The following is a 26,276-nucleotide window of genomic DNA, read 5'->3' as shown; positions in this document are numbered from 1 at the left end:
CAAAGGTATCTTCCTCCTGTCAGCTCTGTGGGTCTACTTCCCTTTCAGAATTTAAGGCTGCTATGTGTAGAGTGCTTTACACATTTTGTGCAGTATTTATTTCTTTTTCTCTCAAAACATTTGTCAAGAATCTCAAAATTCAGTATTGTTGTTTCAGATAGTTTTAGGCATTAAATATTGAAGTAGTATTAAGTGGTGGTACAAAAAGCAGTGTTAACAAAATTTATTTTCAAATTTTTAGAATCCTCTAGGATGGTTTAATTAAAAGTATCATACACTTAGTAAAAATCCATGTAAGTTCAGCAATTGATTTTTTTATTATTATTTCCCTTTAAAAAGGACAGCTGTGAGTTCTCTTGTATAGGGTAAATGTCACTCTGTTTATATCTTAGCTCTGCTGCAAGTCAGGACTTGTACTATTCCTTTAGGTTGTCATAGAAACGCAGCTAACTGACATCTCAACTCAGACTGCTCATGGTTTAATTTGTGGGTTTGCAAGATTATTAAAATTTACAAAAATTATTGATTTACTTTTATTAACATGGGTTTGTGTTTACTTTAGAAGTTCAAACTGCATAAAAGCTTTTCTTGATACAAAAATACCTTTAAATTTTTTAAATTCTGATACTCTAAATAAGAGATCGTCAAATGCATTTAATATATCAGAGTCTGAAGCAGTAGAGAAATCTTGAATTTTTGCAAATCACCTTTTTAATTTCGTTTTGTTTACAGTAAAGTGCCCCAACCTCATTTCAATTTACCTTTTAGCTTGACTTTTATTTAACATAGAAGATACCTGTCAAGAAAGCGTGAAATAGGTACATCATCATGCCTAATATTTGGGAGTTTTCATTTTATTTACTTACTTTGAAGCCTGGCAGAACGCTTTGGTGCACTGACTTTTGAAAGTATATATTTTTTATATATTCATGTGCAGAAAAAATTACTTAGTTTTCACTCATAAATAAGACAGGCGAAACTTATTTACAGTAACTTTATCTAATGGTCCACGGATGAATGATTTTATGCAAACTACTCAAGAGATTAGAATTAACTTTTCATGTTGGTTGCACATTGGATGTCCAGACCCCAGCAACATGTGGGATCTTATAAAAACTAGATGACTGGAGTTCAATTTTTACTTTTATGAATTTATTCAATGATTGCCCATGCATTTCAAGTGTAATCTTTGTAAGCAATGTATAAAATGGAGTAATGTATTAATTGGTATAAAATGGACACATACTTTCTTACGCCCTCCTTCCATCACATGTATGCTTTTTACTTTGACTTTACCTCCTCCCTCCACCTCATAGCCATTTATTAAGGATCTGTAGGCATGAGGAATTTGACTGATTTATATACCAACCTGTAATTTGACATTGTCATTCTGTCTAGTAACAACTTTGTTCAGTGTTAGATTTACTGAATAAAATTGTTTCTTGGTGGACATTTTGACACCTCACTTCATACTCCTACGTCATGCGCTGCTGACATCCCTGTATTAATCTAATTTGTATTCTGTCATAAAACTCTCACATAACATTTTAAAACAGACTCTCTTTGCAGCATGTTTCTATAAACATGGGGCTAAATATTGGGTGTTTCCATAGGTATGTATGGCTTTTTTGTGTTTTTTATGAGGTTATATACGTTACCATATATGATGGTAGCACACATAGTAAATGGCTGTACTATTTAACTTGGGAAAGACTGGCTTTAGTATTCCAAAGGCAATTTAAACAAAATATGTTTTATTAACCGGTTAACATGTCTCTTCCAAATTTATTTTTTGCATCATTGACTACAAGAAAGTGTTGCACAAATACAGTTCTGCCATAGGCTGACACTGCATTTTTAGAAATTGGAAGGCAGTGGTTGGTGGGAAGTCAAGGCACTCCTTTAAGTAGAGCACTGCACTGGTATATTCTGGTTGCTTCGGAATGAAAGATGTGTTTTATGTGGGAAACATACACAGTGTTGATATATTCATTACAGTCAATAGCGATTGTAGGAGAATATTATTGCAGGTATACTGTTTCCCAGTGAGGACCAAGGGATATATAAGGGTTTGTGTATGTCTGTGCATATATAAGATTAACTGAGTCTTACTGAAGCCTGTGGAATCTTTCTGGCATTGTACTTCCATAGACCATCTGTTACAGATAGATGCCTATGACCAAAGAGCTATTTTGCAACTTGGATTTTCTTTTCCTAAGAGATAAACGTGTTGGGTCTTCTTTGATCAATAAATTTGCTGCTTGGGGTTTTTTTTAGCTTGGTTTCCTTTTTCTTCACTCTTTGCCCCATGATCTTTCCTTGCATTTAAGTAGTGATTGGGTGATAATACCTAACATACTTGAAAAGAAAGAGAGGAAAGCTTCAGTATTTACCAGAAAAAATCCTAACATGCGAATGGTAAAGGTGATTCATAGGAATATACAGTGTCCAGATCCTTCTCCCAGAAAACATATTTATACTATTTTTTTTTTTTAACCATAAGCCCATTGGTGGGTTTTAGACAATTAACTTATTCCTAGTGGATTCTTCTTATTTCTGTTCACAGCATTTTGCCTCTATCCTTCCTACAGAGGTGCAGCATCTTGTAAAGGTCATGAAGTTTCTTGCAACATGCATGCTTCAGCTTTCAGTTCATTGTGGCTACAGTGGCACACTTTATTTTATCATCATTCATTATCATATCCATCCTTTTTGTATTTTACTTCTAAATTGGAAATAACTAACTTTATGTAACAAAGTACACATGGACATTTTTTCCTGCTTTTTAGATATCAAATAAGTGCCTCTTACAGCTGAATTGACATGCTGCTCTACAGTCTTTGCACCCAGAACTTTGGAGTAAAAAGAAAAACCAGTAACAAAAAAGCACAGCCCAAACCCCTTCAGATGATTAAACTGTGAAAGTTTGGCTTTTGATTGTAATGGCCGTTGTGAAGAGATCGCAGTGATCCATCTTCACCTGTTGCTGTGTGATAGTTTTGGGATATCTTTTAACTTATTTTTATCTTAAATAAACTTCTAAATATTTTTGTTGTTTTTCCTCTCTTGCTCCCTTTTTCTTACACTCCTGAAAATTTAGGAAGATGAGAGTGAAGAAGAGCCTAAGCTCAAGTATGAACGGCTTTCTAATGGAATGACAGAAATTCTCCAGAAGGATGCAGCCAGCTGCATGACAGTGCATGAAAAGGTATTATGTGACTTTGTGGCTGAGATAGCACTTCTGCTTGGTTTTATATATTTATCTGTGCTTATAATGCATCAGCGTATTTCTGTGTAGAAGTGATGCCAAATCTAGAGTTGCAGTGCAAGACAACAGTAACATAAACAAAATTCACCATTAACCTGTATTGAACAATCCACATTTTCTCAGTGATAAAATGAGTAGTTCACATGGTTCAATTAACAGCAGATCTCTCAGAATCAATTCCCTTCTTGTTTGTATCAAACATTTTTTCAGTGAGAAACACATTTTCTCAATGAGGAAATGAGGTGAGAATTCAAGATGCAATGATTTGTTAGATAAGATGTACTAGAAAGCTACTAGAAAAATGTTCACTCCATTTTAATTATGAACAATATTATGAACTGCAATCAGAATACAGTCCTAACTTTTCTTTATTCAGAAAGAAAGATGGTATATACTGTGCTTATGTGCGCAGCCTGTATCAGTGAAGACCAACTTTATCATGCCAGGAGCTTAGCATATATTCCGCTGTGTTATATATATGTTATATATATGTTAATACAGTGTAGAAGAAAGAAATTACAGGGTTTTTTTGTTTGCTTAGGTTTTTCTTTTGGGTGGTGGTGTACTAAGACTTCCCTGTTCCCCTTCCCTGATTCAGTATGCTAAAAACAAGGAGAGGAAATGCACATGCTAAGGTTTTTGAAGTACCAGAAAATGATAGGGATAGAGTAATAGATATTGCAAACTAAAGAAATTTTAAGAAAAATTATTGTTTTTTTCTTAAAAGGAATAAACTTCATATGTTTCTTTAGTGATTTAAAGAATTGCTTTTGTATTTTATGAGTTTTCTTCTCTTTTATAAGTATTGAAAATCATTTTAAAATACTGAGTCATGCTGAAGAGCACCTGAAAGTATGAGTTAATGATTTGTCAACTATTAGTATGTAAAACATAGTAGCTATTTTCTGAATGTATAATTTTTAGCCAGTAATATCTCCTTAACAGTTATTGTTGAGGGATCTATCTTTATTATTTGTCTATATTTTTAGATTGACTTGTGCTGTGTTTCTTTTCCTCAGAGAACTGTTGCTATGGCTCAAGAGGCTTTTAAGATGAAGCTTGTATTTTAACTGTGTGAATGAAAACAATAAGTCTTTTTAAAATGTTTTTGACAACTTAGAATTACACAGATATTTGGAAAATTGGCAAGCATTTCCTCCTTGTCTATGGCCTGTTTCTGTTACCTTTTAGTCCTGAGTCTCAGGTAAATTTTGAAAGCCAAGAATTTAACACGATTTTTCTATAAGGATGTGCACAGATACAGCTTTTACTATAGTGTCACAAAGAGTGACAATACAGGAAAATTGTTGAAGTATCCCAGCACTTTCAGTTTTCCAGCAAACTAGATACACTATTTATGAGAAAGATCAATATTGTTAGAAGCCAGGTACTGCAGTCTTTTAGGAATAGGTCTCCTACAACAGAGAGCTTAAAAATGAAGCTGGGTTATAGGTTTAGCAAGGGTGTTTCTGTTTCATTCTAGTTGGGCTTTGGGGATTTTTCCCCCTAAATGAACAGGAAAAGCCCTGCTAAATGCTATCTTTAGAAAAATTATACACTAATATGTAAAATATGACTCTGACTAAAGCAGTTTAACTTTGCTGGGAATCCTGAGATCTGGCTTCTGCATTCAGACTAATTCCCCCCCCGAATTTTTTTTTTTTCTTTTTTGCTGCTAAAGCATCATATTTTCACCAGGCTTGCTGTCTGCACTGGATGACTAATCGTCATGGCACCTGGTGCATTCAAGCAGGCCTGTGCAGTGGAATAGTCATACCTAGTTATGTCTGCACACCTGATGTTTTATTAACCAGTATTGATTTTTTTACCCAGGGGACTTTTTTCTTCCTGAAAAAAGGCAACCTTGCAGGAGTGAAAGGCATTGCAGGGAATGAATTTCTAATGAGCCCCTTCTTTCCCTTTCTTGACTCCTTTTAATGTAGCTTCATATTTTAAGTGCCTGAACTGAAATTTCATTTTAAGCAATTCCATTTTGATAAATCCTTTTAAACCTTGACTTTCTGTAAGGTTATTTTTTAAAGATTGTGCTGCCTGACTGACACGCTTAGCAGTGCCTGTAAATTTGAGCATTTCATTATAGGTTGCAATGAAGCATGCTCACATGCAGTGAAATACAGAGAATTGAGTAGCCTAGACTATTTCAGTGATGCTGAAAGTGGGGGGGTGGGGGAGGGGGCAAATAAAAGAAATCTCTTGTCATAAATCAAGTAGTACTGAAATTCTGCCTTTTCTGTTTAGGTGTAGTTCACATGGTTTGATTAGCAGCAGATCTCTCAGAATCAATTTCCTTCTTGTTTGTATCAAAATAAGTCTGTGATAGTATGGATTTATGTGGAGATTTCTTTATTTTGCTACTATATTTTAGAAAGAAACTCCTGAGATTTCCAAGTAAGTGTATTTGTCTTGGGAGTATTCTATTTAGGAATGTTACTACGTGAAGGAAAGCAAACCCAGGTGTGTGCTTAAATGCACTGTCTGAGACTTTCCTTAATTCAGCTGTATTTTACCAGTGGCTTACAGCTGGCCTTTTGCTATGTTTGAACACTTTGTTTTTATTTTAATAATGAAGGAGAATTAAAAATAAAACTCAGAGGAAACATTAGGATTGAAACAAAGCTGCAGAAAGGATCTAGGAACTACTTCAGATCTCTGTTGGTTCTTGCTCTCACGCTGCATTTTTAATTTGCTGCCACAGTCCATCAGCTGGTGTGTACAGACTGCAGACGCACCATTAGTTGTCAGTGGATGAGGGTCCTCATGACTCATTCTGACAGCTAACTCACACTATCACAGTAATATGGGCTTGAAGCCCTGTTTTATGCTTTGGGTACAGTTAAAATAGCCTTTCTCTATAGAAAATGGTGGGCTTTTTTCTTTTCCCCAGTGTTACTAATCCTGGAGTTCATTTAGTATTGCTGTACTATTTCTTGTGGTGTCTTTGTGTTTATGTAATCAATCTCTTTCTTTCACAGTTTTTGGCACTGGGAACACATTATGGCAAAGTTTATTTACTTGATGTCCAGGGGAACATTACACAGAAGTTTGATGTTGTAAGTATGACATTATTCAGAACCCATTTACAGTGATGTAAAAATGCTGCGATGTACCAGTAAGTCAGTTAACACTGCAATTACACTAATGCATTCCATAACATAAAAAGCAGTGTATGGTCCTTACAAAAAGAAGTTATGCTGGATGGTTTTGTGGTGAGCACTTCTCAATTTATCTGTAATAAACGTTTTCATGAAGCAGAAGAGGAAATACATATTTATGATTTCAAGTGGCTATTAAAAATGGAACCCAGAAGCTCGTTACTTCCATAAGGCATGAGCCTGTTCATTAGGTGACTGTTGTCAGTTATTAGTTTGTGCACTATCATCGTATCTAGTTGCCACAAGTAATTGAAAATTGATTGATTACCTTGCTGGCTCAGTTTATCAATTACAAATATATAATGCTAATATTTTATGTAAATGTTTTGAAGTTTGAATTATTAAGGGATTGTATTGATTGAAGGAAAAGAAGAAGCCTTTTTCCTTATTGCGCTTCATGGTATCAGAGGAATAAAATGCTAAATTTAAAGCTCTGTTCTAGAGTATTAAATGTTCCTTTTTATTGTGGATATGAGTTCATTCGTTTCAAATTTCCTGTCTTTCTTGGGGAGTGGCAGGAAGAGAATTAGCAATTTTTTTTCTCCTCAGGTTGTCAAAAATTCTTGTAGCCAAGCATTGGTTTTTCATAGCAGTGTAAGCACTAGCTATAGAAACCATCACAGGATGTGGACATGTTTGCAAAGAGAATATATGTTCTAAAGCTGACACAGCTGCATGGAAGGGATGGAAAGCTTTGTTTATATTTTTTAAAAACGTAGTTACGCATTGTGCGAGGGAGTAGGGGAGTATAAACTTCTAGGCACAGCTTTTGAAGAAATTTTTAGATTTAATTTTAGTCAGACTGACAATGACTTTACTAGGGATTGATTAAAGTCAAGCTAATTATGTACTTCTATTTCTTTTAATTTTGTACGTGCATCAGCCCTGCAGATGAGAATGCTGACTGCATTTCAAAAGAGGAAAAGCTTTTGGTGTCTCCCTTGCAGTTCTGATTACTTTACATGCATGCTGCTCTGTTTGGGGCAGGTCAGATTAAAGTGTACCTGAATTATTCTCTTCCATTGCTGCAGTAGAAAAGAGAGTCAGAGACTCACTCCAGTGAAGTGGAGATTTTGTACTGAGTCTGGCATTAACTGTCGTAAACTTGTATTTGTTCCATTCAGTGTAAGGGGCTTGGAAAATTTTATTTGTAGAACAATCTTCTTCTGTCCACCACCAATGCCTTGTTCTCTCACACTGGTTCCAAGAGATGAAATCCTCCTCTGTAAAGACTTAGGGGACTGCCTAGGTGTAGAGCAAAGAACAATAGGACCTGCTATATGCTAAACTCTATAAAACAAAATCCCTGAATTCTCTTTATACCCACCCTCCCAAATCTGCTGTTATTTCCTTTGCTTTTCTTTACTAAAAAGTCCTACCAGTGCCTGCTGGGAGGTAGTTTCTTATGATGAATTTAGTGTTGGACTATATAATTATTTTCTGCTCAAAGATGTTTACTTTTCCAAACTTAGCATGCTTCAGGATGATTTTTGTGCTGTGTCTCCTTATAAAGATGGCAATGATGTTTTTCGAAACTATTGTTTGAGTACAACCTGCTTTTTGAGCTGGAGAATAGGAAAAAGAAATGTTTCTTGGATTCTATTCTTAATGTTTATGTCTCTTTTTGTAATGTACATGTCTCCAGTGCAACAGATTATATCATGGCTTAGGTGGAAATGGTGCTTCTTTTTTCTTTTTGTTCCTCTTTTTTTCTAGTTTGAAGAAGAATGATTTTTGTCTAGCACCACTTGTCTTTAAAAGAAAAGTTTTTCAAGGAATGACTAACTGTTGTAGAACAGAACAGGCTGCCTATGTGAGAAGAAAGCAGCTCCATGATGTATATGGCTGCTTAAACTGATAAGTTTTCTAAATTAATATTGTCAGCTGCTGAACCCATAGACAGTTTATTCTGAAATGGGGGCTGTATGTCAAAATATTTTCCTTCTAACCTGAACTTCTCAAGATGTTGGATTTCAGACTAGAGGCATCACTATCCAAACATTCGGTGAGATCTTCCTTCAGTTCTCTCCTACCAGTGCCTCTTTATTGTCTTTCCTGGGAAATTTGCATTAAAGTATTGTCATGTTGTAAATCCCAAATAAAACCTAGCCCTTTCTTGACAAGAAAGGCAATTACTTCCTGAAGTCATACAGGGACAAAGCATTTCGTGTAAATGTGCTGGCACAGACTGTTTTCACGAGTGGTATTTTTTCTGGTTCTTTTTCTCTAATCCAAAAAGAACAAATTCCTTCTCAGAACCTTCTTCATTGGAGGAATGGCATATACAGTTCTATCTTGAAGTTGTTAATAGGGGAAGTATCTGTTGTTACTGAATATTGGAAATTAGCTTTGTATAGAATTTTTTCTGAGTAAAATAGCAGTATTACCACTAAAATATTTTAATTGTTTGCAGTAAACAGTGTGCCTGGGGAGTGTCTTTTATGTATTTTTTTTTAAAGGATCTTTTCAGCAGATGTTTTGTGTCTTGTGACATTGCAGAAATTAATGGTAAGAATAGCAATATGATACCCTTTGTACAAATGAAATCAGTTACGTAATTCAAGGAACTGTTTTTCATTTGAGTCTTTATCTCTACTTTTCAGGGGATTGTTTTGGTTTTGGGTATTTTTTAAAGAAAAGTTGGGAAATGAAAAAATTAATTAGTCTTCTATACATCTGTTAAATGTGTAATTATCAAAACCAAACCATACATGGGGAACTTTAAAAGCTAATAGATCTGAAATATTGTTAGTCTGTAAAATAAACCAGAATGAAGCAAGAGCGGGTTTTTTTTAACCATTTTTTAAATTCATTTTAATGGTAAGTTCATATTAAATACACTTCAAAAATTCCATTACTGCACTCATAGTCCTCTTGATTTCTGTCTTTCTTTCCTAATTTCAGGAAGCCATGTTCAAAAATATAAATGGGCTTGGAAATTGAAGAAATAAGAGTTTTGCTTTTATAATAAATTCTTTATTTTCTATATTGACTCACATCTGCATTTGAGCCAAATTGTATAAAAAAGATATTGGAGGATTTGCAGCAAAATGAGGGAGAAAATTCACCCAAATTTCAGTATGTGAAAATTCACCAGCATTATTTCCAGAATGGCCAAGTTTTGAATGACAGCATTCCTGTTGAAGGCTGAATGCATTTATCATTTTAATTTGAGCTAAAAACAGCTGTAAGAAACACTAAAATATAAAGCTTGGCATCCCTAGAAGTTCTGCTGTTGTAACACACTTTTTTGTTTATTGTTTAAAAAACCTTTTAGGACTGCACTTCATAATGTCCATAGCAGCAAATCAATGTGGTTATCCTGGATTACAAATACTGTAGTGTCTGCTCTACTTTGACCCATAAATATTCACAGACGCTTCTGTGAAACTCCTGTAAAAAACTAAATTATTTTCAGAATAAAGTCTTGCTCTCATCCAGCTCTTCAAGTATCTGATGCTGAATCCTATGCCAAGTGGACGACTAGTCTTTTTCAGGTTTGCAGCTCCTCTTGTCAGCAGCAGTGGAGATGTGTGCTTTGAAACTGTTGCATACTTTGAAACTGTTGTGAGAGATTTTCTGGTTTGGGGAGAACTGGGACAGGAGGTGGGAAGCTTTGGCCTTTTGTGTTGCTTGGTATCTCAGCAGTCATGCTTGTGCTCTTGTGATCCCTCTCTCCTCTTTGCCTAGCATTTCTGTAGCTCTTGCTAGTGTGGCTTGTCTTTGACAATGTCAGCTGCCTAAGATTAACTGGTATGCATCCTCAATAACATATGTTTGACAAACTGGTGTTCCCTTGTATTAGGGTTCAGTGCATTGAGTGAGATGAAATGTGTCAAATGCACTGAAAATTATTACTAAAATGCAACAAGAAGAGGGAAGAAAAGCCTGCTAATTCCACTGACAAAGGATGATGCAGGACTGATTCACAGCACGTTAATTCCAAATGTCTCTCCATCTTTCTTTCCTTCTTAGACTGTCTACAATTTATTAATATAATTATTGCCTGAACTGACATCCTGTGGATTAAGGATTTGTAGACACGAAGAAAGCTGTACAAACATGTTTAGTTACATAACAAATCAAAAAGCTTTCAAAGGGCAAGAAAACCTGTCCCCATTCTGGTCTCCTAGTAAACATCAAACTTAAAGGAAAAGTGGTAAGAAGTCTTGGATGGTGCCAGTCTGTTAGAAGGGGAAAGACTGCCTATTTTGTAAGTAATGGGGATTTAAAAGTTTAATGCTTTGAAGGTGTTTCAGAGGTGATACATGAGTCTAGAAAATGATGTAAATAGTGTTTTAAGGCTTGTCTTAGTACAAAGAAATTGAAGTCCTTTTAGCATGCAACATTTGTGAGCTATTCGAGACTGCTAGACTTTCAGAAAGAAACCTCCTCACAGCATCTCTTTTTACAATGTATTTCTTTCCTTGCGTCGTGGGATTTTTTTGTGATTGTCTCACACTGTGTAGCACTAACTAATTGTGGGTTTTTTAGTTGGAATGATAGTAATCCAAAATCACTAGGTCATCTCTGCTACCTTGAAAACTTGAAAGGGAGTTCCTTCTGTGGTGGTATTATTGCCCTTGGGTATACTGAAGTTACAGCACTTGCCAAGCTCCGGAGCAAGACCTTGCTTGAAGGTCAGTCTGTGGCCTGTTAGTTTTGCTGATAACTCAGCAGGTTGCAAAGAAAATGTCAGAGATTTCAGTTGACTTGACATTTCTTGGCAAGAGTTTAATTGTCAAATAGACAAAACCATTTCTAACAAAGAAACACCTGTTCTTAAGCACTGAGTGCTGTTGCTAGTGATAATGCAAAACTTACTAACTGCTGTGGGAGATTATGCAACACCTTTCAATGGGGAAGGTAACTTTCAGCTTTTCATGATGAAATTGCTTTGGGTGGAACTTTGCATGAGAATTTGAGACTAAGATGATATAAATGTCACTTACTTTGACAGGCTATTTAAAATTCCCTGTTTATTACTTTTAACTACGTCATTTTAGGTTGTCAGTATCAGACTATGTAAGAAAACTTAGGAAGTGAAGTGAAGCAACAGAATTTAAATATGTGGTAGCTCTGTGTTAGTATTTGCACGGTGTCACTGTGCCTGTTAAATTTGAAGCTGAAATCTTGTGTTTTTTACAAAACCAAGCATGCTACTTTAAGTGATAGTTCCAAAAACTAAAATAAAAATGAAGGTTTTGATAGAAGCAAGCGTCTATGCAAGGGACAGGTTTCCTTCTCCACCCTGGGACCTCCCACCCAAATGGATGTTGCATTCTTATGTCTTAAATGCTTTATGCTAGCCCCTAGCTCTTTCAAATGAAAAAAAATGGATAAAAGTGTCATTTTTGGGGATTTTTGTTTTAAGACTTCAGTGTCTACGTCCAATTTAATATCATTTCTGCTTCTGTCTGTCTTTCCATTTTAATTGCAGATGATTTGGAAATCCAAAGGATTTTACAGTAGTTGTGGGAATAACTCAGATGGCCTTTTGAGTCTGGCTTTTTGATATAAAGGCTTGGAAAGTATGTTTTATATGTTTATTGTGGTACTGTGCTTATTAGGTTGCTTGTGACCTGGAGTGTTTCCAGTGGGAACTATGGAACTGTTGAAGATTAGGAACCATCTTTGGCAGGAATCATGGTGTACCTGTGGTAGCTTGCCTAGACTGGCAGAAATTGTGGTGCCATGACCATTATTCCATAGATATAGAAACATTTCTTGTCTGACAAAACTGAAACAAGAAAAACCCAAACTTTTGTACATATTTTGCACATCATCTTTGTACCATTGTATCTGACTTTCCTTTGAAAGGAGTATTGTTTAAATTTTTAGTTAACCAAAAAGATCAAAGGGATATGGAAGGCATTTGTTATTACTAGAAGTGTTGCTTGGATGAAATGTGGGAGTTCAAAACAATTTTAGAATCACTTATGTTTAATTTTTATAGATCAAAACTGAGGCAAGTGTGACCATTTCATTCAATTATTCTTTCAAGCTTGTAGTTTCAGTAACTGTTGCTTGGTGCAGAATAATGTCAGAAGTGCAGCTGGAAGTATGAGTTCTTGTATGGTCCAGTCATTTATTTCTTGAATGTTGTTAGCTCATACAAGTCTAATGTGTGCTTGTACTGCAGCAAACAGTACCATGTATGCTGTAGATCTAATTTGTTTCAATTAAAGTATGAAGCTTAAGTACTTTATCAGCTGTTTCTGGGATAGCAATTGTTTCTGCCATCTCTTTTGAACTATTGACTAGCAACTATGTTGCCCATGTACCTTTTTTTGGAAGGATTACAGCCTCATCTTTAGACCAACTGGTCCTTCTACAACTTTATTACCCTTCAAATGCATATTGTTTTCCTCCTTTTTTTTTTAACATAGAAGCTGTCCTGGGGTGATGTTACAAGGTTTTTGGGGTTTTTTATTCCTTAACTATCTGCTTAAAGATGCCGTGCCTTTAAGATGGACCCGGGGGCTGGGGCCGTGGGCCGCGGGGTGCGGGTCGGTTCAATGGCTCAGCCCAACGGCTCGGGGGTTGTGGGGCTTGGCAGGGCTCGGGAGGGAGTGCGCCGGGAGCGCTGTGCTGCTCTTTGGGTTTCTTTTTTTGTTGCCGCTAGCTGGAAAAAGGTTGTGTTGGGTAACTTTTCCCTTCCCTCCCCCTTGCCTCACTGCCTTCCTTCCCTTATCTCTAGTCTGGGGAGCCTGCGGGGTGGCCCCAGCTGGCCCGGGCCCTGAGGAACACCAAACCATTTTGCCTCCTGTGGGGAGGAGGACCGGCACCCGAGAGTCAACAGGGTTTTTCTTTTCATCTGCCCTACTCTGGGCTGCTGCGTGGACCTCTCCTTCCCCTTCCCTTCCCAGAGATTGGGGGAGCCCAGTTGCCAGCCCGTGTGTTTGTTCCTTCTCCAGGCATTTGTTGTATTTTGAGGTTTTTTTCCTGTTCTACTCTGTTTTGTTCTGTGTTAATAAACAGTTCATTTTTCCACGCTCACCTGCTGTTATCAATTTGCCTCATTGGAGGAGGAAAGGGGAGGTCCTTTCCCTTCGGAGGAGACACTCATTCCGGAGCGTTTCCTCCTGAAGTTTTGTCTCCAAAACCGAGACAGAAGCATAGGAAGAAGTCTCCTTTTTTGTTCTGCATCATCAATCACTTTTCTTCAGAGTGGGTATCGTATTGTTTGTCAGTTGCATTTCATGATCAACTCTAAATGTATTACATTTAAGGTACCTTAGCAGCCCTCTTTAATGTCACTGATTTCAGTAGAAATCTGTTACATTACCATTTAATGAGGTAAAGGACTGTGATTGAATACTGTTCCATCACAAGCATCTAGACACAGAAAATAGTTCACTTTCTCTTTACTTGGTAGGGTGCTATCATATTCTGCATGTTTTTTCAAAAAGAATTGAAGCATTGAATATTCTAGGGGGAAGATATTTCAAAAGGCGAGAATGCTAAACATGAAGGACATTAAGGACATTATTACTTGAGTATTTAATACAGCATTGTTGATCAATGAAAGGGCAAAGTTTAATTTTTTTTCTTTATTCACCAGATCTTGTTGCCTCTTATTTTTGTGGAGGATCAAATAGAGGACCTTACTGTAATCCTGCTAAGTGAATTTACATGTGTCACTTTCAAACAGTTTTGAACAAAATTATTTGTAATACTACTGAGATACATCAAAATCATCAAAACAATTTTTTTTTTGTTCTAACTCTTTCACCATCCTGGTCTAGTAACATTTCCTGTTTGAATGTGTATCATATCTCATGATTATTTAGAAAGTGGACCACTGTGCCAAATTGCTCTAGAGTTTTATTGGCACCAATGAAACAGCTAGTTTCAGGTAGCACTGAGTAAGTATTTTCATAGAAGATTGCTAACTCAGATGTGCGTTTTCTAAAACCTAGTAACACTTAAAAGCATAGGGAGGATTTGGAGAGGTTTGATTTGTAAGAAGCTACTGTATTGCTGATTTCTAGGGCTGTTTTTCTTTCAAACGGGGTATTATATACCTGGATGGCATTTTTGTCCACAGGGAACGCAGGCACTTATGTGCATATATAGAATAATAGTAGTTTGCCTGTCAGAATTATTAAGAGTTCAGGCATTAATAAAATATTATTTACATCAGAAAATGTTTTCCTAGTTAGAAAGACTGAGTTCTGGAGGACAATGTTTTTTATACTAGTTGACATTAATGATAGAGCTACAGACCTTTGTTTCCATTAACAATAAAAATACAGTACTATTAAAAATACATAATGACATAACAGGGCATATATGATGAACAAAACATGAAGGCAAAACCAAGTAGTTTTTCCCATGGGGGAGGATATTATTGATCAATTTAAAAATTCTAACAAATATTCCTGTCTGAAGGATGAGACTTATTTGTTTTAAAAGACGTGTCAATGTGTACAGCACTTTGTTTATTACACTCATGATGGAATACTAAACATGTACAGTCCAAATTTGACCAGTATCTGGTGTTAATACCCTCAGAGTGGCTGCTGAGAAAACTATCTACTGTCAAGCTGGCCATCTCCACTGAGGTGCTGCTGAAGAAGTTAGTTTCACTCAGTGTCCTCTGACACAGAGGTGGAAGGTTCACCACTGTAATCCTAAACTGGCTGCTAAATGAAGTCTAGTTGTGGCAGGTCTTGGCAGTTTTATGAAAAGGAGCTTTGAAATGTGAGCAGTGTAAAGATGGAGTGAATGAATCTGTTTGCTTTTTTGATCCACTTTAAATAAAGTTTATTATATGCAATCGAGTCTACACTTCACTGGTACTGAAATAGAGCCTCTTTGTATGTAAATGCATTGAGGAACTTGCACAGGATCAATTCATCTTCATATTTAGCTTTCCCTATCTTACTGTCACAATGAGGGTATGGCATACAGTATACTGCTTACAGTAAGTTACCGTGCACTTCATAATACACAGTTTCTACTTGTGTGAGTACTCTCTATCTCCATCTTTTTGGTTTGCATATGTTTTTAGGATCCTGTCAAGAATCAGATACCCACCACTGACTGTTGCTGAGTATCTCTGGTGGACTTGTGAGACTTTCCCAGATGTTTATAATTGCAAATAAAGAAGGTTCCAGAGTTGGTGTCCAAAGAGAATACAGTGCTTTCAGTAATCAGAAAATGTGTTTATTATTGCATATAGCTTTGACTTATGCCAGTCTGTATCAGTGTTGATAACTCAAAGTTTACAAGGGAAAATGACACTCTAGGTGTAGGTGTTGGCTGAACTTGAACATTGATCACCCAGTGTAATATTTAACTATGCCAGGAATATGATTACTTATGTTGTTCTCAGCCAGGAAAGGGAGTTCATTCCCTTATAATACTTCTGCATCTGTCCGATTCCATCAGTGGAGATCTTTTCACTGATTTCAGTAGCCACTGAGTTTGGATCATTGTCTGTAGTGGAGTGGTTGACAAGCTAAAATAACTGGGGAAAGTACTTACTGCAGTTTTTCGTTTATAGAAAAAAGAGAACTATGAAGAAAATAATGGCCATATGTGGAATGTGTGGAGAAACAGGGTTTCTAGGCTCCATGTGGTGATGTCCTCTATCTTTTGTTAGGTCAGAGAGTGGGATGAGCATCATGGCTGTTTAGAAAACCTTTCTGGAAATTATATTGGCACAACAGTGCATGAGCCCTGAGCAGAATAGTTAACAGCCCCTTTGCTTCTTTAAAAGTTGTTTGATGGAAGCACCAATAAAATAATCTCTAAAAAGAAAACCTCTCCTGACAAGAACTTACACTGTATGACCTGCTTGGCCTTTTTCATTATTAATGTCTCTATGGCTTATGTGGAAAGGTGGCTTATCAAGAAATGGAGTAAAATTTCATACTTTCCACTTCAAGGATGGAATTCTACAAAATTCTATTAAATACATTAATGACAGTGGTGGTGGTATTCTGTTAGAAACAAGCAGTGAAAGTGCCCCTTAAGTTACATCCTCAGAGTTTTAGATGTGCTTTGGGGATTGTTCTTTAAATCCCATTTTAATAATTCAGTAGCCTCTCTTGAATGTTTGTATTTAAAGATGAATTCTCACAAGTTCATTGTGTTTGGCAAACTATTCTGAAAAGAAAGCAGTTAGAGAAATGGGTGAGGTGAACCTCCACATTGCCTGGAATAGTTTTTCTCCCCAAGGGGTGTTGGGTTTTCCAAGGAAGGTATATTTATCACCAGCAGACCTTCCTCAGCCCTTCCCCTATGTACTTCAGCCTTCCCCATGGGTGTGTGATGGGGAATATTGCTTCATATTCTCAGATGGCTTTAATACACAGATACCAACAAAGAAGTAGGGGAAGGCTTAGGAACTTGAGGAACACCTTACAATGAAAACATGAAGAAAAGGAACAAGGCAATCCTGTTACTTCCTTAAGGTGCAGCCTGCAAGCAAAAGGCCAGAAAAACATGTTCTGGCCTAAACCCAAAGTAAATAAAACCCCCTTTCTTCTCCCTATTTTGTCTTATTTTTTTACTGAAGAGGAAAAATACTAAATAAGAAAACTTATATTTCTTTGTTATATAATGATGCCTGTGAAAAACAAAGGCGTAGAATGCAGAGAATAGAAAATAAAATATGAATGTAAGTTTTATAGGACTGAAGGAGGAAAACCCTACAGGCATTTTCAAAGAGAGATTCTTCTTTGGATCCACCAGGAATTAGCTAACAGTTCAATTCTGCTAGGAAGCAGTCTAGGTTTTCAAATATAGATTTGGTTTTGGTAATAGTTCCATCATTCCTAAACAAGCATTCTGATTATCTAGTAACTACTAGAGATTTAGGGAAATCCCTTGTTAATATTTTTTTTTCCTTGGATATTTTTTTTCATCTTAGTCCCTGCAGTTGACAAACAAGGTTAAGGGATTCACTGATGTGGAAAATACTGAAATCACTGTAGGCTTTTTGTTCTTTCTCACTGTCTTAGACTATGAGAGATTTCTTGTCCTCATATTCCCTTAGTTTTTGACAAGCTTTTGAGATCTTTGTTTTTTGTAGGCAAGGTCTGCCTTCCTGCAGACAAAATAAAAGTTAATGTTGTTATTGTTCTGTGTCCCAGACCTTGTCACTCTCCCGAGTCCTCCCCCCACCCTTTTCTTCTAACCAACATAATCTCCCATTTTTCATTTGGAGAATGACAGATTCGAGAGTGTTATAGGAAATGCAATGGAGCAAGAATTCTCACTTACCAGAATTACTAGTATTGTTCAACTAAACCTCTTTGGCGTGGATATTAGTAAACTTTCAGCAAATGAAACTTCTAAGTGTTGTGAATTCAGCGTATACTACTTCATTGCAGGCAGTGATGAACATCTTTTTCTGTAACTTCTACAGCTGCCTTTTCAATTTAAACCTTTGTGTAATTGTGCTTTGTTTCTCAGCTATGAGTAAACACATAGGTATGTGTATACTTCTGTCTTTTTATAGGTAAATATGATACAGCATCAGAATTCGTGTTTTGAGTTGCTTTTGCTTCTGCTGTATCAATAAAATTCTACAAATATGCAAAATACATGTAAGTCAGTGTGACACTACAGTAATTGGTGCAAGAAAAATGCATGGGTTCAGTTTCTTTTTAAAGATAATTCCTCAATACAAGAGATCTTCGGGTATGAGTGTTTTGAAGTCAAAACAGATGGGACACACAACATGTAATACACTTGTGCTTAGCTATTGCTGAGGATTTGGGGAGCTTTTCAAAGCAAGTTCCTCATCCTACCTAGAGCAAGGCTTGTATTTTGTGAGGATCTTAGCTTAATTATGGCAGTAACTGAGGTGGTTTCTGTTTGAAAATCAGTACTTTACACTTGGATACCTCCACCATGGTGGAAATAATACAAATATAAAAATGGTGGTCCATACTCCAGTAGACTAACATATAAAACCGTGGGTTGATTAATCATTGGAGCTTTACATGCTTGTTTATGTGAATGGCATGCAGATGAAACATGAATAAATGAAAAAGAGGCACTTGTAGGAGACAGTTTTTTAATTACAATTCAACTGTGTACATACAATCTGCCTTAGTATGGGGAACAGCTACTTAATCATTATGCAGATCCAGATTGATACTCATGTAGCAGAAAAGATGTTTAGATGTTTGTCTGCTGTGAGTATGGATGTGTGTGTGTATGCACAGTGTTGCATTCCACTGAGGGAAACTGCGAGGAGTTGTTTTAGAAATGGGTGGTCAGGAACGAAATTAAGCCGAACGAGGCAAATGTTGTATCTGAGAACCGTTTATTGGTAACGAAAAAACAAAAAGAAAAAGGAGTTGCGACGGGCGCCCGGACACGCTGTGAGTAGGCTCTCGGATCGGAGGTCCGGGACCCTGGACAGGGTCACGGTCAGGCGGCGGGGTGGGCTGGATCAGCGCGGCAGGGTTGGATGCAGGCAGCCCAGGCAAGGACGCGGGGGGGAAGCGGCAGGGCGGCGGTCAGGGACACAGGGAGGCAGGACAGGCGCGAGGTCGAGCAAGAGCCAGCGAGGGCAGGACAGCCAAAAGGCAGGCACAGCGACAAGCAGCAGCAAGTCCCAGGGAACAGTGGCAAGTCCCTCAGCAGGCTGAAGCCAAAGCAAAAAAACAAGTCCCGGCCAAAAGACAAGTCTCCAAAAAGCCGCAAAAAGCCCCCAAAAGCAAAAACCACCATCTCCAAATCCCCCCAGAGCATGTAGTGGAGTTACCTTTTATGCCTTCTGGCTCCTCCCAGAGTCTGGCTGCTGGCAGGAGACCATTGGCGCAGTCCAATGTCCCACTGCATCCATTGGTAGAGACCTTTCGCCATCCGATTGGAGAAGGCCCTCTGGGGAGTTCAGTGTCTGCTGCTGACTGCCTGGCCCATGTGAGGTGTTGCTTGGTGAAGTCCTCTCAGAGACAAGGCTTCTTCTAGCTGCCTCCTGCACGTGGCACATGTGCAACCCCTCCCCCATGTGCTTCTGACAATCAGTGTTGAGACAAATCAAAACTAAATTGGCTCCTCACACACAGATAAATAATAATGCTTAAATTCATTTAGGAAAAGTTTCTGAAAATTCTTGAAAAAGAGTGGATGAAAGCACTGATTAAGGGGGTTTTAGAGTGATGGGAACCTCTTGAAGTAAAATGAGCTTTGCTGTAAGTATGATTGAACACTGCTTTGCTTTTCACACTCCTCATGTGCATGTGGCTTGCCTCGTAACCATGGCTAAAAGGCATGAAGTCACAGACAACTATTAAAACGTTTAGATTCCTAGCTTGTAAATACTGCATTTCTCACAGAATTGGAGTGAAATCCAGTCTTATGTTTCATGTTCATCCACTTCGTATCCATTGGGATGCAGCATTTGTGAAAGAATCAATTATCCATTTGTTAGTCTGTGGAGCTTTACAAATTATACATTAGCAGATTGATTTCTCAGGTTCACCATTGGGGGACTGATTGTATAAGGTGGGTTGATGATAAGTGTCAGGAGAGGAGGAGTTGCCACAAAGAACACAATTAAAAGAAGCTTTCTGAGTGGCCGTGAATTTACTCCTAATTGAAGAGCTGACTTAATCCATAGTAAGAGCATTTATTTCAAGAATTTTACATTAGGTGATTGATTATCACATGAAGTACATTTGCTGCTAGATATTTGATTTTTCTTTCCTTTAAATTCAGGATTTTGCAAAACCATGTATTTAGATCTCTATGTGCAAGGTGTCTGCTAGCTTTCTCTCCTGCTCCCTAACCTTCTTTTTCATCCATTAAGGTAACATTTTTTTTGTTCTATAGTGTCAGCTTGACATTATTGATTTTGAACAGTCAAACTTACTTACGTTGTCCAGAATTCCAAACATGTCTCCATCAGAAAGAAAACTGCAGATAATGGAAATTCAGTGGAAGGTATTTCTTCCTTCTTTGCTGGTACTTCTACAGTGTGTTAAATTCTGAAGCTGTTCTCAGGTAAATCACTTAAGTGTATTTCCATTCCTAACTAACAGGATCCTCCTTCTTGCCCGATTTGAATTATGTTGCTTGAGAAATACAATGTGTATTATTATCATTTATACAGTACTGGAAGTATCATTCTGATCACAAAGTAGTTGTGCGTTTTTACTTGATTGGCCTAATGCTAGGGGTCCTGATTAGGTAAAAAAAAGATTACCCGATATAGTGCTAGTAAAATAACAAATAGCCTTTTCAACGTTTTATATACAGCTTCCTCTGGTTTTATGACATGAGGTTTAAGATTAGATAATCTCTTAACTGAGTGATATTAACATGGATTATATGTTCTAAATTTTAGATTCTTGTACATTTTACAGGTTTTTTCAACACCCATTTGAAATACCTTTAAAACAGTCAACTGACCAAACTCCAGTGCATATCATCGTTCCAACTGTATTAAATAATCAGTCCTTCAAATTATGATGAGTTAGTGACTACCTGTGTCTTCTCTAATCTTGAGTGATTCTTTGTCTTCTGTAGACATGTAAAGGTAGATCTTGCAGGAGGGGCATTTATTCCTTTACTGCAAAATCCAAAGCCTGTTTCCTTTTGTCAGGCAAATAAACTTTTCAGTGGGTTAGCTGGAAAAAGCTTTAAAAAAACTACAAGGGAAAGGCAGTTGAAACTCTGTGCCCGATTTTTTAACATTTAATAAAAAAATGAAAAACAAAAGCAGGGTGAGGGGGGTGACCCACAATATTATTCGTGTTCCTCCTTTCTGAAATTTCAGAATTATCCACGGAGTATTGATAAGGTATAAATGCAAATTAATTCTGAAATGGTAAGTAGCTTTGCTGACTGGCACAGAAGTGTATTTAAACAGATGATGATTATGAAAAGAATTGGAGCTGATTCTAGAAGAAACACTTTGGTTTAGATAATATATGTACCAATTTTATCTCTGGTCTTTTCTTTCTCATCTCCGGGATAGTTTGAGATCTTAAAGAGTTCTCAAACAGCTTTCCAGTAGAACATAGCTCTGGAGTCATAGGCTTGACTGTTATTTAACTCTGAACAAGAAGATTCTGGCATTAGCAGTTCTTCCTGAAACTTCATTTTTAAATGCATGTAATATTCAGCCTGGACTGTTCATGGTCTATCATCACTTTCTGAGCTCCACAGAAAGTTCTGAATTGTAAAGTCAATGAGCAGGCTAATAGTCTAGTTTGTGCTAGTTTGACTTGAGTGCTGAAAAAAATTTACTCTGTGTTTGCTTCGCCTTGTGTATGTCATTTCCTATTGAAACTTAGCAGGAGATTAGTGTAAATGAGCAGGTCTCTTTTAGTTGAATTTAGTTGTTTTCCCTGATTGTCATCTGTGTATGGTGTAGACAAAAAGGAAAAAAGTCATAGGAGAAAGAAAAAGTTAATAGCAACTGATAGAGGTGTTGGGCATGCAGAAAGCTTGTAACAAAGTGCTAGTTATATATGCTGTTATGAAATACTGTATCATCAAATTTCTGTTTAACAATAGAACAAGTTTGGAAGTATTGTGCACAATTTTGAATGTGGGAAAAATGCAAACACACTGACAACATTCTAGAATCTTAGAATCATAGAATGTTAAGTGGTTAGAGTGTAAAGATTATGTAGTCCTAATCCCCCCTGCCATGGGCAGGGGCACCTCCCCCTAGACCAAGTTGCTCAAGGCCTTACTCAGCCTGGCTTTGAACACTGTCAGGGCAAGGACATCCACAACTTCTCTGGACAAACTGTTTAGTGTCTCACCACACTCACAGTATATAATTTCTTCTTAATGTCTAAGCTAAACTTCCCCTTTTTCAATTTGTACTTACTACTCCTTGTCCTATCTTTGCAGTTCCTGATGAAGAAGTCCCTCTCCAGCTCCCCTGTAGGTCACTTTCACATACTGGAAGTTTGCCATGAGGTCTCCATGCAACCTTCTCTTCTCCAGGCTGAACAGCCTTGGCTTTCTCAGCCTGTGTTCATAGGGAAGGTGCTCCAATCCTCTTACAAACTTCATGGCCCTCCTCTGGACTTGCTCCAACAGTTCCAGGTCTTTCTTATGTTGGGGACACCAGAACTGTGCACAGTACTCCAGGTGGGATCTCATGTGAGCAGAGTAGAGGGGCAGAATCACCTTCTTTGACCTGATGGCCACACTCCTTGTGATGCAGCCCAGGATTTGATTGGCTTTCTGGGCTGTGAGCACACACAGCTGGCTCATGTCGAGTTTTTCATCACTTGTCAACTCCAAGTCTTTCTCCTCAGGGCTGCTCTCAATCACTTCTCTGCCCAACCCATTGGTGTGTCTGGGATTGCCGTGACCCGGATGTAGGACCTTGCGCTTTGCTTTGTTGAACTACACGAGGTTTGCTTCAGTCCACATCTCAAGCCTGTCAAGGTCCCTCTGGATGCCATTATCTCTTCCCTCCATCTTGCCAATTGCACCACACAGTCTGGTGTTATCAATGAACTTGCTGAGGGTGCAGTTGGTCCCACTGTCCATGTCACCAACAAAGATGTTGAACAGTATCGGCCCCAGTATGGACCCCTGAAGTGTTGCTATGACCCAGCCCACTGTGGGGCTGGGGCAGTGAGATGCCAATCAATCTCAGCCCCTCCCCTGGATCGAGTTTCCCAAAGAGGCAGATTCAGAGGGTGGGTTGAGGGGCGGCTCAGAAGCCTAAGATGCACCCTCCCTGGGCGGCACCTGCGTACAAGCTGCCTCCCCTGGGTCGGGAAAATTCTCGGTTACTCAGTTGTTCATTGGTTCTCTATTATAACCCCGCCTCTCGGTTTCCCCCAGTGGTTCTTGTTAAATTGTATCCTCCCCCTGGCTTGTAACTCATTGGTTGTTTTCCCCTTTCACCACGGTTTTCAAATTCCCTATAAAACTGAGGACAAGCCTCGGGGAAGGATCCCATCGCATTCCATCCCTTCAGAGCTTGTTCAGGTTGCGAAACTTCTAACAATAAACCTGTTAGAAGCCAGACCTGAACAGCCTCTCTCTTCCTTTGTCTCTGAGCTAACGTGAGCCGATACCATCAGCTCCTGCCGTATTCCCTCTGCAAAGAAGCCAGCTAGCTAGCTCAGCCAGCAGCCCTTTTCCTGATGCCAGAGTCACTTCTGCGACGGGCAGAAGTAGCGCAGCTGGACTCTCTCTGACCTGGGGCACGCCAGAGCTCGTGCAGCGAGCACAGAACTGCATTACTGCAGGACACCGCTCATCACTGGTCTCCACATGGACAATGAGCAGTTGACCAAAACTCTGTGTGTGTGGCTATCCAGTGAGTTCTGTATCCACTGAGTGAGTGGTCCACCCATCAAATCTCTGTCTCTCCAATCTGGAGACAAGGATGTCGTGCAGGAGTGTGAAACACTTTGCATTACGTCCAGGTAGACAATGTCAGTTGCTCTGCCCCTGTCCGCCAACACTGTAGCTGTGTCACAGAAGGACACCAGATTTGTCAGGCATGATTGTCCGCTTGTAAAACCATTTTGGCTGTTACCAGCCACCTCTTTGTTAGCCAGGTGCCTTAGCATGCTTTCCAGTAGAATCTGCTCAGTGACCTTGCCTGGCACAGAGGTGAGACTGACTGGTCCGTAGTTCCCTGGGACTTCCACTTTCTCCTTTATAAAAATGGGGTTACATTTCCCTTTTTCTGGTCATCAGAGACTTCACCTGACTGCCATGATTTTTCAAAATGATGGATCGTGGCTCAGCAACTTTGTCTGCCAGCTCCCTCAGGACCCACAGATGAACCTCATTGGGTCCCATGGACTTGTGCACATTCAGGTTCCTTAGATGGTCTCGAATCTGATCCTCTCCTACAGGAGGCTCAGGATCTTTATCCTCACAGTTCCTGGATCTGCCTTTCTCGACTTGGGTGGCATGGCTGAAGCACTTGCCATTGAAGACAGAGGCACCGAAGTCATTGAGAACCTCAGCCTTCTCTTTGTCCAGGGTAGCCAGGTCTCCCATTTTTTTCAAGATATTATCCTGTTATTCCACATTATCCCTGGTCTTTCTTCTGTGTGCTACATACCTACAGAAGTCCTTCCTGTTATCCTTAGTATCCTGCAGGAGGGGTTTTGCCTTGTGGGCACTGTTAATTATCTGAGTACAATCACACATTTAATCTCCAAAGTATTGCCCTATGGCTTTCAAACCACAGCACAGCAGATAAATTCCATCATCCTGATCCTCGTTTTCAATTTTTATGGGAAGATAGCTTACATAGTCCACTTTGCCTGGTTTCTACACTTCATTTTTTCAGAGTCAAACTTTATCAAAGTCATTTGACAGGAAAATAGGAACAGTGTGGACTGTAGTATTGAGCTGTCAGCTCTTTTGGTGGTTCCTGTTTTGTGTCTTTTTGTCTTGGGTTTTGTTGCAGTAGTGTCTCCAACAAGGCCCATCACACTGGAGTGCTGCCAGATCTGCTGTTGCTGTAATGTCAGCCTGATGGTGGATGTAGGTGCTCGACTAATGAGAGGAACATGACCAGTTGAATGCTGTACCTTAGTGCACGACCTTGTGCCAAGACTGGACTATTGAAGACAGATGTTTTGTCTTTGCAATTGAAAAGTAACAAAAGAAGAGAAGAAACTTAGCGAGAAAGTTGTGGCAATGGCAACTTAGATGCAGCCCAGAACAAAAAACCCATGCCACTTCCATGATAAACTCAGTTAAGCTTTCTATACTTGTTCTTTCAGAGGGCCGGAGGTGTTCCTGGTTGTAGAGGGAACGGTGCAGATGTGCTGGCTTTTTCCCCATGCCCACCCCTAGATGGAGGCAAAGTCTTCTCTTGCACCTTGATGAGCAAAACAGAAATTTAGAAAGGCATTTTTCAAGGCAAGGCAGGAATAAAAGGACATGCTGGTTATGAAGCTTCTAGAAAGTCAGACTGCCAACTGATGTATCTTGCCTTACTCAGCATCCTTCAGTCTTAGAATTAGCCAATCTGTGTGTAACATCTGAGAACAGAGCTTTTACAAGGATGTTGGCCACACCATCAGGTTGATGGGCTTGAGTACTCCTCTGCTGATACCCCCCTAAATGTGACAGGAGGAGCACAGCTGTGGAATGTGCACCAGCTGCCTGCATTGCTAGTCATGCACTTGCCTCTGATCTTGAAATGTAGCAACTCAGCATAACCATTCTGTGGCCAACAAAAATACTTCTGGAGCACATAAGTCGAGGAAAACTGGTTTAAATTCCTCCTTGCCAGTGAACTTCTTTGCAAACAACACACAGTTGAAAGACCACTTTGTGATAGGCAGTAATTGCAATATTTCCAGGTGCCATTTTGTGGTGAGACCAAGAATTATGTATTCTGCACACAAGAAAGCAGGAAAGCAAAAGGGCAGTGTAATTTTCCCAACTCATCAGGCAACTATGGCAGTGCAGTGTTCAGTTGTTCAATCTTTATTATAAAGAAGCTTCTAGAAAATATGATTTGGGCATATATTATTTTCAAGGTGGACGAGAGGAAAGCTTCCTTTCTCTAAGTTAGAATTTGTTGTGTGTGTGAAAGATTATGGGGGGGAAAACTTTCCAAAGAGTGTGAGAACACCTCTGTTTATCTCCTGTAGATAGCCCATGTGGACAGTGTGTTTTAATATGCTTATTATGTACTTTTAATGCAATTCCAACTGCCATAGCATATATAAGGACCTGCGATACTTCAGACACAGTTGTGTAGTATCTAATGTGATCCCACAACTCCAGTGCTCTTCCGGTGACACTTTATTTTTACACAAACATATGATGGATTTCTTTCATCATGCTCAGAACCACAGGAGTGATCTAATTTGTGGTTTAATCCATTCAATGTTTTATGAGCATAAGAAAAG

At 38.5% G+C, this 26,276-nt stretch overlaps 1 protein-coding gene across 2 annotated transcripts in view; it reads left to right on the top strand.

The window, feature by feature from the left end:
- VPS41 (VPS41 subunit of HOPS complex) overlaps positions 1-26,276 on the top strand; it is a 114,247-nt gene that overhangs the window by 18,038 nt on the left and 69,933 nt on the right. For both annotated transcript variants that reach the window (XM_048297075.1, XM_048297068.1), the window contains exons 3-4: positions 3,101-3,208; positions 6,262-6,339. In XM_048297075.1, coding sequence (XP_048153032.1) covers positions 3,101-3,208; positions 6,262-6,339 — 186 coding nt within the window. The remainder of the gene's footprint in view (positions 1-3,100; positions 3,209-6,261; positions 6,340-26,276) is intronic.

This window comes from Corvus hawaiiensis, chromosome 1, assembly GCF_020740725.1.
Source record: "Corvus hawaiiensis isolate bCorHaw1 chromosome 1, bCorHaw1.pri.cur, whole genome shotgun sequence".
NCBI classification, from domain to species: Eukaryota; Metazoa; Chordata; class Aves; order Passeriformes; family Corvidae; genus Corvus; species Corvus hawaiiensis.
Note: the sequence above shows the minus strand (reverse complement) of the source record. Positions and strands in the feature narration are given on the sequence as shown.